The sequence below is a fragment of the Columba livia genome, chromosome 1, assembly GCF_036013475.1.
Source record: "Columba livia isolate bColLiv1 breed racing homer chromosome 1, bColLiv1.pat.W.v2, whole genome shotgun sequence".
NCBI lineage: Eukaryota > Metazoa > Chordata > Aves > Columbiformes > Columbidae > Columba > Columba livia.
In genome coordinates this window covers 137,290,220-137,303,618 of record NC_088602.1, presented here as the reverse complement: position 1 = coordinate 137,303,618, position 13,399 = coordinate 137,290,220, and the positions used below count along the sequence as shown (strand labels likewise).

The window sequence follows — 13,399 nt, the reverse complement described above, 5'->3', positions numbered from 1 at the left end:
CCAACAAGCTCGCAAAACATAATGGCCTGATGAACAGCACTCGGGTGCAGCCCAGCAGGTGAGTGAAGACGGATTCTTTGTTCAGCCACCAACACTGACTGACTCCTGGTGCCACAAAAGGGCCCTGTTCTGTACAATCAAAATAAATGGCTATTTTTCCCTCTTACAAATAACATCTAAATGGACAGTCAGCAGTGAATCGCTGGCAACATGTCTCCAAATCCTTATGTAAGTTGCAAACCTTACATCATTCCCAGAGCATTTTTAGGAGACATTGCCCTGCCATGGTGTATTTTTTCTCCTTCTGCTTTACAATAGCTGTGCTTGAAATCCTATAGCATGTGAAGCTAACAATGAGCTGCAGTCTGCTTTCTCCCAACCCTGTGGGGGTCTTGCTGCTGCTGCCACCTTGCGCCCCAACAAATTTCTGTCTTACCGTGTTGCTAGACAAGCAACATAAACATAGATGCATTTGCTCTAGGTTGCCACAGACTAGTTTTGCTACAAAATATTTCTATATTTAAAAGATAAATCAAAAGAAGTACCATAAATGCCCATCTCTGCGTTTTATCCCATATGGTATTTATTTAGGAGTCAGAAACAACAGGAAAATGACGTGGGAAATGTACATCAGATCTATTGTGATCAGATAGCCATAAGCATTTGGAATAAAGCCAGAAACTGCCCGTTTCACAAAACTCTGTAAAACTCCAGTTGTATTTGTTGGGGGCAAATGCTTGTTCACATATGCTAAATCATGATAAATTGCGGCTACAGGCTGCTGCCAGGCAGGAACTAAATGAGGTAGTGGTGGGTAAGTCATTGGGGACTGCCGTGACAGAGGCACAAGGGCTGCATGGGTTGGCCCTCTACAGGTAGCACCAGAAGGGTAAAGGCTCTTACTGTTAGACTGGGGTAGATCAGCCTTGCTGAGAACTTTTTGCATTCTCTTCAAATACCTATGTAAAGTAAGCCATTAAATTTAACAAGCACTTTGGCTGAGTACAGACTGCATTGTTCAGGCACTGAAAATTAGTCACTCTTCCTAAGAAAACAATGAGAATAACATACTGTGGTAACTTTTTCTTTGCAAAGATTATCCACAAATACCTGTTGTCATAATGAGAGGCTGACAGTGGTATCTCTGGGCTATGGCTCAGGCATCACAAGTGATCTATGCCACAGAGTAGGAGCGACTGCTCGCAGAAGCCTCGCTGTGCAGCTGAAGCAGTGACAGGGTGGTGGCAAGTGCTGGACTCTGCTCCATGCTCCAGGAATTACTCCTGTTGTGGAAAACCATCAAAACAGTGGGATAGGCTGCCAAGGACAGCAGCTGAATAAGTGCATTAGGTAACTGTTGGGCAAGGTCAGGGAATAGCTCACTTAGAGTTGCTCTGTGTCTCAGGGTCTTTACTCCTAACCCCAGTGATTCTGACTGTGTCTTATTATCACTGGAGAGTTTATCAGCTGCATTGTAGCCTGCCTCCAGATCTGCAAGCTCCCCCAAACAGCCTGGACAGCTGGCCGGCTGCCAGAACTCCTACCCAAAGGGAGGTGGAAGTGCAAACAACCAGTGAGAAAACACCTGCCTGCACTTGGCAAGGAAAAGAGTTATGTAAATGTCATGTTGGAGCAGGATCACATTCCCTTTGCCTCTGGCCAGGGCATGGTCACTGTGGCTCTACTGAACAAAGAAATGAAAATACATCCCACTTATTTTATTTGGTCTGTCTAGTGAAAGAAGAGTGACCTTTTTAAATTTTTTTTGTAATTAAAAGGTTTGACTTAACTTTTCTGGGAACTCTCATTTTTGTAAAGTCATCTGGCAAAAAAAAGAAGTAAACAAATAACCAGTTCAAATTAGCAGTAGTAAGCACTCCCAGCTTGAGACAACATTTTGTATAGTGAACCAAATCTATGCAAAAACCCAAGATGCGTAACTTGCTATCCTTGATAGAGGCCATGTAGAACCATATCATGTTGTGTGCATATGTAACGCGCCATCACGCACGTAGCCTATGACAACGACAGAAATGAAGGAAGGGTGGCAATGGGAACCTTGTCGGTAAGCAGGACCCCCATGAGGACTGGTAAGTGATCCAGTCTCTACATTTTATAATACTAGTGCAAGACCACCACCACAGCCATCCTCTTTTTCCAAACCACAATATTAGCAAAAACATCCTCAAACTCAGAGCACCATCGTGAGAACGCAGTCAAGGAACACTGGAAATACAACTGTTTTTTGATCTTCTGTTGTTTAATCAGGTAGGTGTCCTTAGTGACATCCCAGTAAAGCCTTTATGCTGGGGAAGTGTGGGAACACAGCACGTAGTGAAGCAGACAGAGTCTCAGGCACAGAGGAAGATTTGCTTGCATTTACTATTCAGATATCCACCTGAGAATTGTGCTATATCCTCAACTGCAGAACAGTGATGTATAGTTACAGCATGTAGGCAAAATTTTTAATCTCTTTCTACTCTGTCGCAGCACTTTAATATATAGACCCTCCACCTGGTAACTCTGTGATTATATGGAGAAACCAATTGCTCTGGGACACCGGAGCAGCAACAGAAGACAGGGCAGTGAACAAAGAAGTATTTCTTCAGCATTCATATACATTCTCCATTGACTGCTCTCCATGAATTTGGGGATTTCTTTACCAGCTACTGACCCTAAATTCCCATTTCTAGAACCTGCCTTGTATTTCCAGGGCTGTAGGACACACCTGGGAGCACAGTGCTGTGCTGCCAGCAGGGGCGGTGCTGAAGTCCGATCCTGGCTTGATTTGAGGATAGGCTGGCAGGAAAAGCAGTTTCTGCAGTCCCTGTAGCAGACAGTCCACAGAGGGAGCAATGTGGATGCCCCCAGCAGCAGCCCTTGGCCAGCCACAACAGCAGGCACAGCAAAGCCCTGGCCTGTGCTCCCAGCAGCCACCAGGGTCAGACACCTTGTAGCTTATTACCACGCCTGAGTTAAGACCAAAGCTACTAATAACATTTAGGGAGCCACAGCTGAAACTGGTTTAGACTCTATTCCCTACAAAATCTGAGAAGGAATGGGTTTTCTTATAAATGTCTTCTATGAATAAACAACGCAAGAAAAAAATACTGGGAAGCCACTACCCTGCTACAGGTGCTTGCAAAGAACACACCTTCCTCTTACACTGAGAGATATTTAAGAGTGGCCTATATGTTAAAATTCACTTGTCAAAGTTAAACAAACCAAACCAAAAAACAAAAACCCACACAAAAATCCAACCAAACAAAACAAAAACAACAACAAAAAAAATCCCCCACACCACCACAACCACACAACTTCAATTTAGAGAATGACTGTTTGGCACTATATGCGGTGTGAGTTTTTCCTCTTTGCACACAACTCAGAGGAAGCTTTGCCCATGGCTGTGGCCAGTAGTTAGCCCCCCTCACATGTCACCTGTAACCCACTTCAGGGGTTATAGCTGGGGCCTTCCCGAAACTGCCCCACCATCACAAAACACTGGGAAACTCAAAGTCTTGCGGCCAGCACTGCACAACGAATGCTGTGTTTTTACTAAAGCTTAAGGACAGAACAACCTGAAAGGAGGTTGTAGCATGGAGGGTGTTGGTCTCTTCTCCCAAGTAGCAAGTGACAGGACAAGAGGAAATGGCCTCAAGTTGCATCAGAGGAGGTTTAGATTGGATATTAGAAAAAAATACTTCACAGAAAGGGTTGTCAGGCACTGGAACAGGCTGCCCAGGGAAGTGGTGGAGTCACCATCCCTGGAGGTGTTTAAAAGGCGTTTAGATGAGGCTCTCAGGGACATGGTTTAGTGCCAGTATTAGGTCAAGATCAAGCGAGCTTTTGCCCTTCTGCTCCGCGGGAGGTTTCCTTCCTCCCTGAGCTTGCCTTAGGACACCAGCGTTACGCTTTGACAAGTGTACCGCCCCAGTCAAACTCCCCACCTGCCGCTGTCCCCGGAGCGGGTCGCGATGATCCCGGGGGTCTCGTCCAACTGAAATGATTGTATGATTCCATGATTGCACGATTCTATGACAAGCAGAACCCACACGGGCTCCACAGACTAAATCCCGCTCAGACCCCTTCTCCCAGCGGCTGCTTGGAAACTAATTGCGCCCCGCCCCGAGGCGAGACACTGCCTAACGGCGGCCGCTAACGGCCGCAACCGCCTCTCGGCGCGGAGAAGCTCCACCCCCGGCCCCGCCACGCCCGCGCAGCTCCCTCCCGGGTAGCGGCGGCGTGCGGCCATGTCGGGGGACGGTGAGGAGGATCTGGCGGCCTTCGTGGCCTTGCACGGGGCCGCGCTCCGCGCCTCGGGGGTCCCAGGGCGCTACTGGGAGAGCCTGTGCCGCAAACTGCGTGGCGAGGTGAGAGGCTGCGGGCTGTTGCGGGGGGGAGCGGGAACGGCGCTGAGAGAAGCCCCTCCGACCGGGAGCGAGGGGCCCCGCACGGTGTTTCTCTCAGTGAGGAGACGGTGGGGCGTGGGGTCCACTCTCCTCGCTTCCCCAGCTGGGTATGAAGCAGCCCCTGCCCGCGCTGGTGAGGGAAGCGTGGGGTGCAGGCTCTCCTCACGGAAGCCGCGGTGGGGAGCGCGTCCCCCTCTCCCAGCCGGGTTGAAGAAGAAAGCGAAGAGGTTGTTTGTTCTGCAGGGGAGTGTGGGGAAAGCTTCGTGCTGGCTGTGTAGCCGAGACTGCAGCTTGGAGCTGTAAAAGAGATGAGGTGTGTTGTGCATATCTCATTTCATCTTATTGTTGTCAGCGTAAAGCTTGAAAGCGTTTGGGCATCCTGGTAGCTGGGGATCCAGTACTAGGGAGAGGTGATGAATACGTCCCAAAGCCTTCAGACCTTTTTGCCAAAAGAGGAGTTTAGAAAAGCAGCAGTGGTAGTAGTAAAGTCAGGACGTTGTTATACGCTAATGCATTATGGTTCGCGTTGGCTTTTATCTGGTATTTTTTTGCTCAGCTCTCTTTGCTTCCGTGCTGGTCTACCCTGTGCTCGATCATTTATAACTGTGCAGAGCTAACTCAGCTCATCTTGCGTATTCCCAAGTTACCTCTCTAAGGCTGTTTTCTGGAGTGCTTTTGGCAAGTTGGTTTATTCATTTAGTCCTGATCTGAGTAAAAGCCATTCAGCTCTTGCAGAGAATGGGAATGTTGGTAGGAGAATGTTCTGGCAATGGTTAAAACAATAACAATGCAAGGGCTGCTTTGTAGAGCATGTCAGACCAGTGGTGCTGTGTGACTTTTTATCAGGCCAAATTGTGGGCAAGTTTTAAGCCTTTGTAAAATAACCACTCAGATCTAATGACATAAATTTAGGGACATTGCCCTTTGTGGGCCTTTTTGAGTTCCTCTGTTGTAGCTGTGCCCAGGTGGCATTCAGACCATACCTTGCAGGGGCTGGGTATGTTTCAGCTGAAGCTGACACCAGCAGTCTCTGGACCTGGCCCTGAACTGAAGGCAGTGTGCGGCACAGGCACCCTCTAGGGTAGAGAATCCCTTTTCACCTCTGTTTTTAGCAACCACCTGCTTGCTGCCTGGAGATTTGTGATGAGAGATGGAAGAGTAACAAAGTTAAAGGAGTAATTTTGGATAAAGAGCTCTTAAAGTCAGAAGTTGAAATGAGAAGTTTTGTTTTGCGTGTAGGCAGCAAGCCTCAGTGGCAAGGAAAGCTGTCTTGGATTTGTTGGAGTGAAGGAACAAGGAACTGAGGCAGGAAACAGACACAACTCAAAATTAGTTGTCTGGAGACTTGAGAGCTCTCCAGGGAGTCTGGAGGGGTCTACCTAGAGAGTTAAATAAGAATGAGGTGAACTTTCAGTCGTAGGGAGAGAGAGAGATCTGATGGGAACCTCAGGGAGTGGAAGAAAAGGGAGCTAGTGATGGGGTGCAGGTGGGCATGATGAGCAGTGGAAGAACAAGTGAGATAGAATGAGAAGTTTGAACAGGAGGTATAGGACAGTGAGGAGGGAGGGAGACTGTAGTTTAACACACATGTACAAGTAAACTAATTTCTAATTACTTGAACAGTTTTCCCTATCTCAGCTTCAAAGCTGGGACAGGAGGGAAGCGTATAAAGTCATATAATCTGAGTGTTCATAGCACATACAGTCACAAAAGGTCTGAATATCTTCCTGCTGCTTTATAGCTGTTGCGAGTCTGGTACTGCAAATAACAGGAATACGTGTGTATTACAGAGAAAATGAATCTACATTAACTCAACCATATGCCCAGTCATAAACTTCCTGTTGTATTATACCTCCCTCAACAAGCATACGTGCAAGTGACTTGGAGCAAGTGAATATCTACCGTTTTGCTCAAATAGGAAGGTGGAGAAGGGATGTACTGGAATGGTATGAAATAGAAGGCAGTATAAACCTGGCAAGGCAACCCAAAGCTGCAAGCTGTTGCATCGCCATATGCCAGTATTGTGAAGCTAGAGGTAGCTATCAAACTTCAGAATTCTCCTGTGACGTTACACATGCTTCAGATTTATGTCCTATGGCTGAAGTTCTTGCATGTTACCAGCTTTTGGGGGGTATGAAATGTAGAAGGTAAGAGAACAGAGTGAAGAGACCCATAATCCTAATCCTTTTGCAGAGGCTGGGGTGGAGAAAGGCAGGATAAAGAAAGCATATGCCCCAAGGTGTCAGGCTGCTCTTCTCGTTTCATTTTGCTTGCAGTGGTGGCTGACCATCTTGTTTTCTACTAAACGTTCCAGTACACGTGGAGAGAAAGATTTAATTATTTCAGTGTGCTTAGGAGGACAAACTAGGCTGCTGATGGTACTTGTCTCTACTGTTGCAGCTTCTGAGTTTTATCTAGAAGGAAAGGCAAAAGGATATGGAGAAGACTGGGTTGTCCAGGGGAAATTAGCTCATGATGAGGCAAAGACAGAACTGCAGTACCTTACTTAGAACTGGCCCGTGTGGAGTGGCTGGAGGAGCAGCAGTAAAGAAAGAAAAAGACATGAAAGGAAAGGTTGAAAATATTTTGGGGGTCTAGGTAATAAAGAAAATTGGAGGGGAAAAATACATTCAGTGCAACAAGGAACATAGTATGTTCCTTTGTTTAATGTGTGAAGGTGGGAGGAATTTTTCATTTGTCCTAACCTGTTGCGAAGATTAAAACTTTCTAGCATTGAACTTGGAAAATTTGCATCCATAATACAGATAAAAATCTCTCTTGCATCAGTACCTCTAGAACCCAACCCAGGCAGCTGTTTTCCAACACGCACATGATTCAAAATACAGATGGAATATACCCTCCCTCTTGTGTATACCTTAAAGCCTGCCAGAGAAGTGGAGCGGGTTTGGTTTGTTTTTGTTTTACCTTAAGATCTGCTGGAGTGGGTTTCCTTCATGTTATCATTAATTGGATTGGATTGCTCATTGAAAACATGGTATATCTGCTAGATATACCTGCATTTACTTATTTTGCGTTTAGCGTTCATTGTTTGTTGGGAAGCAAACTTTTATGTGTTTCTGAGAGAAACTTGGTAAATAAAAGCATGTGTAGTAATTTACTATAAACCCTAAAATTGTATTTCTGATACAGTGGTTGTTTCTTATGTTACTGAAGAAAAAGTGTATTGTCTGTTTACAAACCTGGTAAATATAGTGCCTGCACGTATGTTGTTTTTTTTTTTTTTTTCCCAGCCATATGCTAAGTTATGTCACAGGCTTCTGTGTGTTGAAGCAAGCTTTTTGTGGCCCTGAGATGTCACTGACAAAGGACTGCTTAGAGCTTCATCCCAGTTAGAAATGGAGGCTTTTGATTCATTACTAGAAGGAATGCAGCATGTTCAATACTTACCAGACTTCCTTTTCCAGAGCAGGCTGTTGCTCAGAGAATACCTGTGGCCTTCCAAGCAGTTTGCAGAGTGCTTAAAAGGAATTTGCTGAAGATGCCTGTGTGCTAATTGTCATGACACGTGCCCGCTTTATCACATTCTCTGGTTCATTAGGTTTGTTAGGCTGGAACTGCACCTGCATATGAAGAGGAAGTGATTTTGCCCAGGCCTGTTTTGCTCGCAAATAGTTGTGACACCGTGTTGCTACCCTTTTGCTGTCTTCTAGAGATTATTACTTACTCTGGTGGAGTACTTCATGTGAGTTGTCCCTGTTCTGCTTCAAGCAAAAGGTTATACTTTTCAGTTTGCTGGCATGATCTTATTCAGCTGTTTTTTGCTTAAGATTCCTTTAATGGAGTTGCTGCACTGGTAGGTTCACAGTGTGACAGGCTCTCTCAAAGGGAGGAGGGAAGAGAGAAGGGACAGCAGTGTTGTCCACCTGCTCAACAGGCTGTGTGTCCACACTGCCAACCAGGCACTTCCACAGAACTGGTCAGTTCACTACTGAATTGTTTGCATTATCAATTATGATTTTAAAAAACAAAAACACACCACACCAATGAAAACCTCACAAAAAGCCACTGATTAAGATGGTCTGGAGCTGCTGCTCTGAGAAGCATGAATTGCTTCAGATGAGGAATATAGCAAATTCTATTTTTTTTTTAAGGTTATAAGTTCTCTAGGATGTTTTGTGTTTTTTTTTTTTTAATCATAATTCTACTGAAAAGATATTGAAAGTGGAGATTTTTTGCTAAATGCAAGAAAACCTACAGTCTCATGCAACCGATGCTCTGTTGGAGGGAGAGATCAAAATTTTGACTTAGACGATTTGGAGCCCCTTAACTTCTAAGTCTTGAGTTGACATTTAATAAAATATAAAACCTTATCTGTAGAAGAACGTGATATTAACATTTGCCATGGGTGTTTGGTGAGTGGGTGGAGCATGTGCTGAGTGGAGACTAATCTCCACATCAGCAGCTGAATCACCTCATGTCCTCACTTTCACAAACTCATTAAGACAGAATGTCAAGTATAGACAGCATACAAAGTGCCATACTGTAGCAGGTGTCAAGTGAACTCCAGTGAATCTCACTTGCTGTTTTAACGTTCTAATGACTGCCAGTCACTTAGCTGCTGCTTCTATCTAGTGAGCTTGATGAGGACAGCTCTCAATCCAGCAGCAGGAGCAGCCAAGTGTCGCTTCAGGGAGGAGTGTAACATGTGTATGCCATGGTGCGCTTCTTTGCTGTCTGCTGTGGGCCAAGATGAGCACTTGTCTGGTGAGCCATATCGAGGAGCTGACCTGATAAAAATGAATTGTGAGCACCACTTATGACCACACAGGAAGGACTCTTCCTTTTGCTGGAACCTGCCTGCAGTTATATGGATGACTATGAATTTTAAAGGCAACTGAGCAGAGGCTTAGAAAATGTTGGTGGCTACTGTTACAACAGCAAGAGGTTGTGATATTGCTTACTGTTGAGTAATATTATCCTCTTCTAGCAAAACTGTCAAACTAGAGATAAATCAGAGCTGCTAGCGATTTGAATGCCTGCTGAACTGTAAGATACTAAGTCAGTTTCTGATTTTTTTTTTTTTAAATAGATATATTTTTAATCTCTAGTGAGTCTGTTTGCAAAGGAATTTTCTCTGTCCTAAAAAAAAGTATGTATGTGAAGTTAGCAAACATATTGTTGGCATCTTCTTTTTCCATTCCCCAGCCCAAAGGAAAATACTATCCTCTGCTCTTCAAAAGGGAATTTCAGGCACTTCTTCACTTGGATCTGGTTTATGCTACCATGCTGTGGCTTAAGATCTGGAGTAGGTGTATTTCCCTGCTGCCTTCCTCCCTCGCTAGCTGTCTTTAGGCAGCTATCTGCTTTGCCTAGATGGCCTTGCCTTACAAATATGGAGATGATTTCCTCATCCTCCTGTTGGGGCTTAGCAGAAATATTTATCCAGAAGGAACTGTCACTTGAACAAATAAGAGCTTGTCACTGGGATTTTGCAGCTAATAAGTTGTCAATGTCTAGAAGTAAGACTTCTAATAATGTGGCGTCAGATGCTAGGTGTATCTTGGCATGTTAAACCATTGACTCTAGAGGTCACACCTCTAGGTCGTTCTCCCTCCCTGTTGCTTTCTAGTGAGACTAGATTGAGACAAATTATTTGTCTGCTCCTGCCTGGTTTGTTATGTGGTGTGTGAATGACTTGGTAAAATAACTCCGTATGAAACCATTTAAAAACACTTCTGAGACTTCACACGTTTTTTTCTTCTTAAAAGCATGTTTACTGCAAAATCACAAAAGTTGTCCATAGCATCTTGGTTCTGCAGAAGATATGCAAGCCTACAATTTGACAAGATTTTGGCAGAATGGAAACTTCTGTAGTGACTTGCTTAATTTATGTAGGTTCTAGATCAAGATGTTATGCTCATAGTAGGCAAGAATGCAAACAAACCACTTTCAGCATATTGGTAGAGGTAAGTGTACACACCTTAACTTGGAGCAGTTTAAGGAATTTCTCAGTTTATCCAAAGGTGAGTGAGCACAGATGTTTCCTTGTGTAGGTACAGAAACGGGGGAAATACGCTGAGATTTCTTAACCGTTTCAGAACGGGAGTGGTAAAAGCTCCTTTTGTTCAGAGGCCTTAATTGTATTTTAGTATGGTTCTGGAGCCTGGGTGATGTCTGGTTAATACCTGGTTTTGCAGATCTTAAATTGTTGATTGTAACAAAGTTGAGCAAAAATTATGTTTTCAGCTTCTAGAGTTATTTATGAGGAGTTTAACTCATAGACAATCATCAGTAGACCGATTGGTACCAAAGAAACCAGCAAAGTTTCCTGCCAATATGAACTAAAGAAACTTCATAAACAGCTCTGTCAAAATGTAAAAGAATAAATACTTTTGTTCGTTTATCTGTTAAGTTGAAAATGCCAGTTTTTATCAGATTGCGGGCCAAAATTGTCTACAGATGCCTTTTGGTGTTGTGTTATGCATATCAGGGTATTTCTTCAAACAACTGCTTGATATTCTGTGCACTTTCAATCTCAGGTGTTTGATGCTGGGGACTACTTTGGTATCATGCAAGTAGAAGAGGTGGATGAGGATGAAGAAGGTGATGAAGAAATGGAAGAAGAATTTAAAAAGAAACCAAATCCTGGAAATGAACCTTGTTTCAAAGTTATTGTAACAAACGAGAATGGGCTTCAAGCCTCCAATCCCAATAGGTGAGTAGTGATTTTGGAACTAATGTCCAGTCTTTGAGTAGTCTTAAACCCTAAAGTGATACAGACAGTTTGCTTTAAAACTTGTTTGATCCTATTCAGAAATCATCTTTTCTGCTATAAGATATCTGTCTGAGTGAAAGGTGCATGCTATGAGGCACATCTTGCAAAGGGTACTAAGAGTGCAAGTATCTTAACATTGTTCTTTTTAAAATCATGCAGGAAGATGCTTAGAAATCAGTTTCAGTAAATTGAGGAAGAAAATAAGGAAAAGGCAGGCTTGAAATCTGCAGCAAGAAAACAAAAACAACTGTTATCTGCAAGACTCTGCCCTTGGGGATGGAAATGCCTGAAGAAGTTAGTGACTTTCACAAATCTCAGGCTAAGGGAGGTACTAAGCCGCTTCAGAGTGATTATCCATGGAATATTAAACTTTCTCCACTTGGCTAAAATATAATTCGAGAGTGTGATCGTGTGATTGCATGCTGTGCATGCATATATAGTTGAATACGTTAAGTTGCTGTTGGCTTTCTTCAGAATCAGCTTATCTGTTGTGAATATGACACTACTACGCAGCTATAAAACTAGGAAAAAGTTGCATAAGAAACAGATTAATGTTACAGCACAGCTTTTTGTGGTTTTATTGATTTTAAACATAGAACAGGCTATTTGTCATACGTTAATAAATGGCAGTGAGATTAAGTCAGCTCTGCTGGAGTTATAAACACAATTTTGCTCAGTTCTGTAAAACTTCTTTTGCCAGAACTTTAATACTTTTTGGTCTTAGGTAAGCATACAAAGCTTAACAATCTAAATTTGGCCTTCATGAGTGAAAACAAAATAGAGCACAGGTATCTGCCTTTACATGCCTGCTTTGACCTAAGTCATTGCCTTTCTAAATCTGAGAACATACTTTTAAGTTCAGAACAGCTCCAGTGATAATCCTGGAGCTTCTTTGCAGCATCTAGATGTGTGGGAATGTAGGAGCAGAACACCAGCATACCTGTTTGTTAACGCATTTCCAAAGAGCTTGACCTTAGCATTCTCTGGAGTCTTTAATTTTAATATTAAATGAGATTTCTTCTGTATGTGGAATCTGAGATACAATAATTTTTTAAGGCTACTCAGTGTGTTGTAGCTAACACGTTTTTAACTTGCTGAAATATTGATTGTGGTAGGGTTGTTTGTTCGTTGTTTTGTTGGGGTTTTTTAGCAAGTAGAATTCAGTTTCCTCTCTGACTTGATTCAGTAAGAATGTATATCCAAAACGTGGACAACCCTTTTGTTCGAATAACTGTGTTTTTTATAAAAATCATTTAGCCTAAACAAGGGTTAAACTTGTCTAGGAAAGCTGTGCTAGTTGTGTATGATTTTGTTTTGGGTTAGATTGGTAATTCTTGTAAAACAATGCACTTTTTTTTTTTTTTCTAAAAAAACCTGAGGGGGTGGGAGGGGAGGATAACACCACACCCCAAAAATCCTAAGGAGAAACAATCAAAAAAACACTCATTTTTTTTTTTAATTGCGAATGATACAAGCTTTTGATGATTAGCTCTCTCCACCAGGTTTTACAGATGATGGTAGATGTCACAGAGCTCATGGCTAACAAGATCCTCAAATAGTTTTGCAAAATAATGTATTGTTTTGCTTCTTCAGGCAAAAATATCAAATTAATGCTGTAGGGGTAATAGTGATCAAAAGGGAAGAAACTCCTGTGTTCCTGGCCTTTAAAGTGAACTGGGCTTACAAACTGAGTGCCCTGTTCTGTGTTTGCTCCTCATTTTCATGGAAATACTAACACACAATAAGCTTTCTCAAACCAAAACAGACTGTTACTGCTGGGAAGTTGTTCCTAGCCTGTCACAGTGTGTACTCTGGGAGTGACTGGAGTAAGAGAAGAAGAAATGTAGCTTTTCTTCACAGGATATTTGGCTATATATGTGTAAAAACATACCGTTGTAATGTTGCCAAAATTCTCTTTAAGCATTTTCCTCATCGACCACGCCTGGACATACCGTGTTGAACATGCCCGCCAGCAACTGCTTCACGTACCTGGTTTATTGCACAGAATGGCCAATCTCATGGGAATCGACTTTCATGGAGAGATCCCAGATGAGGGCAGTATTGAGCAAGTGTTGCGGGAAATGTGGAAATACAATCAAACCTACCAGCTTTCTCAAGGGGTATGTCTCTAAAGCCTAATTAGGATGCTAAAAAGTTCTGTGCAATCCTGAGTGAAGAAGACATTCCAATACATGGCTATTAACAAAAGATACATTTTCAATACAAATGATATCCTTTACAGGCATTTCAGAAT

At 43.1% G+C, this 13,399-nt stretch overlaps 1 protein-coding gene across 1 annotated transcript in view; it reads left to right on the top strand.

Moving 5' to 3' along the window:
- Positions 1–4,133: 4,133 nt before the first annotated feature.
- Positions 4,134–13,399, top strand: part of TTLL12 (tubulin tyrosine ligase like 12) — a 28,134-nt gene continuing 18,868 nt past the window's right edge. Inside the window, exons 1-3 of the mRNA XM_005507107.4 lie at positions 4,134–4,370; positions 10,910–11,085; positions 13,067–13,265. Coding sequence (XP_005507164.3) covers positions 4,251–4,370; positions 10,910–11,085; positions 13,067–13,265 — 495 coding nt within the window. The 5' untranslated portion in view covers positions 4,134–4,250. The remainder of the gene's footprint in view (positions 4,371–10,909; positions 11,086–13,066; positions 13,266–13,399) is intronic.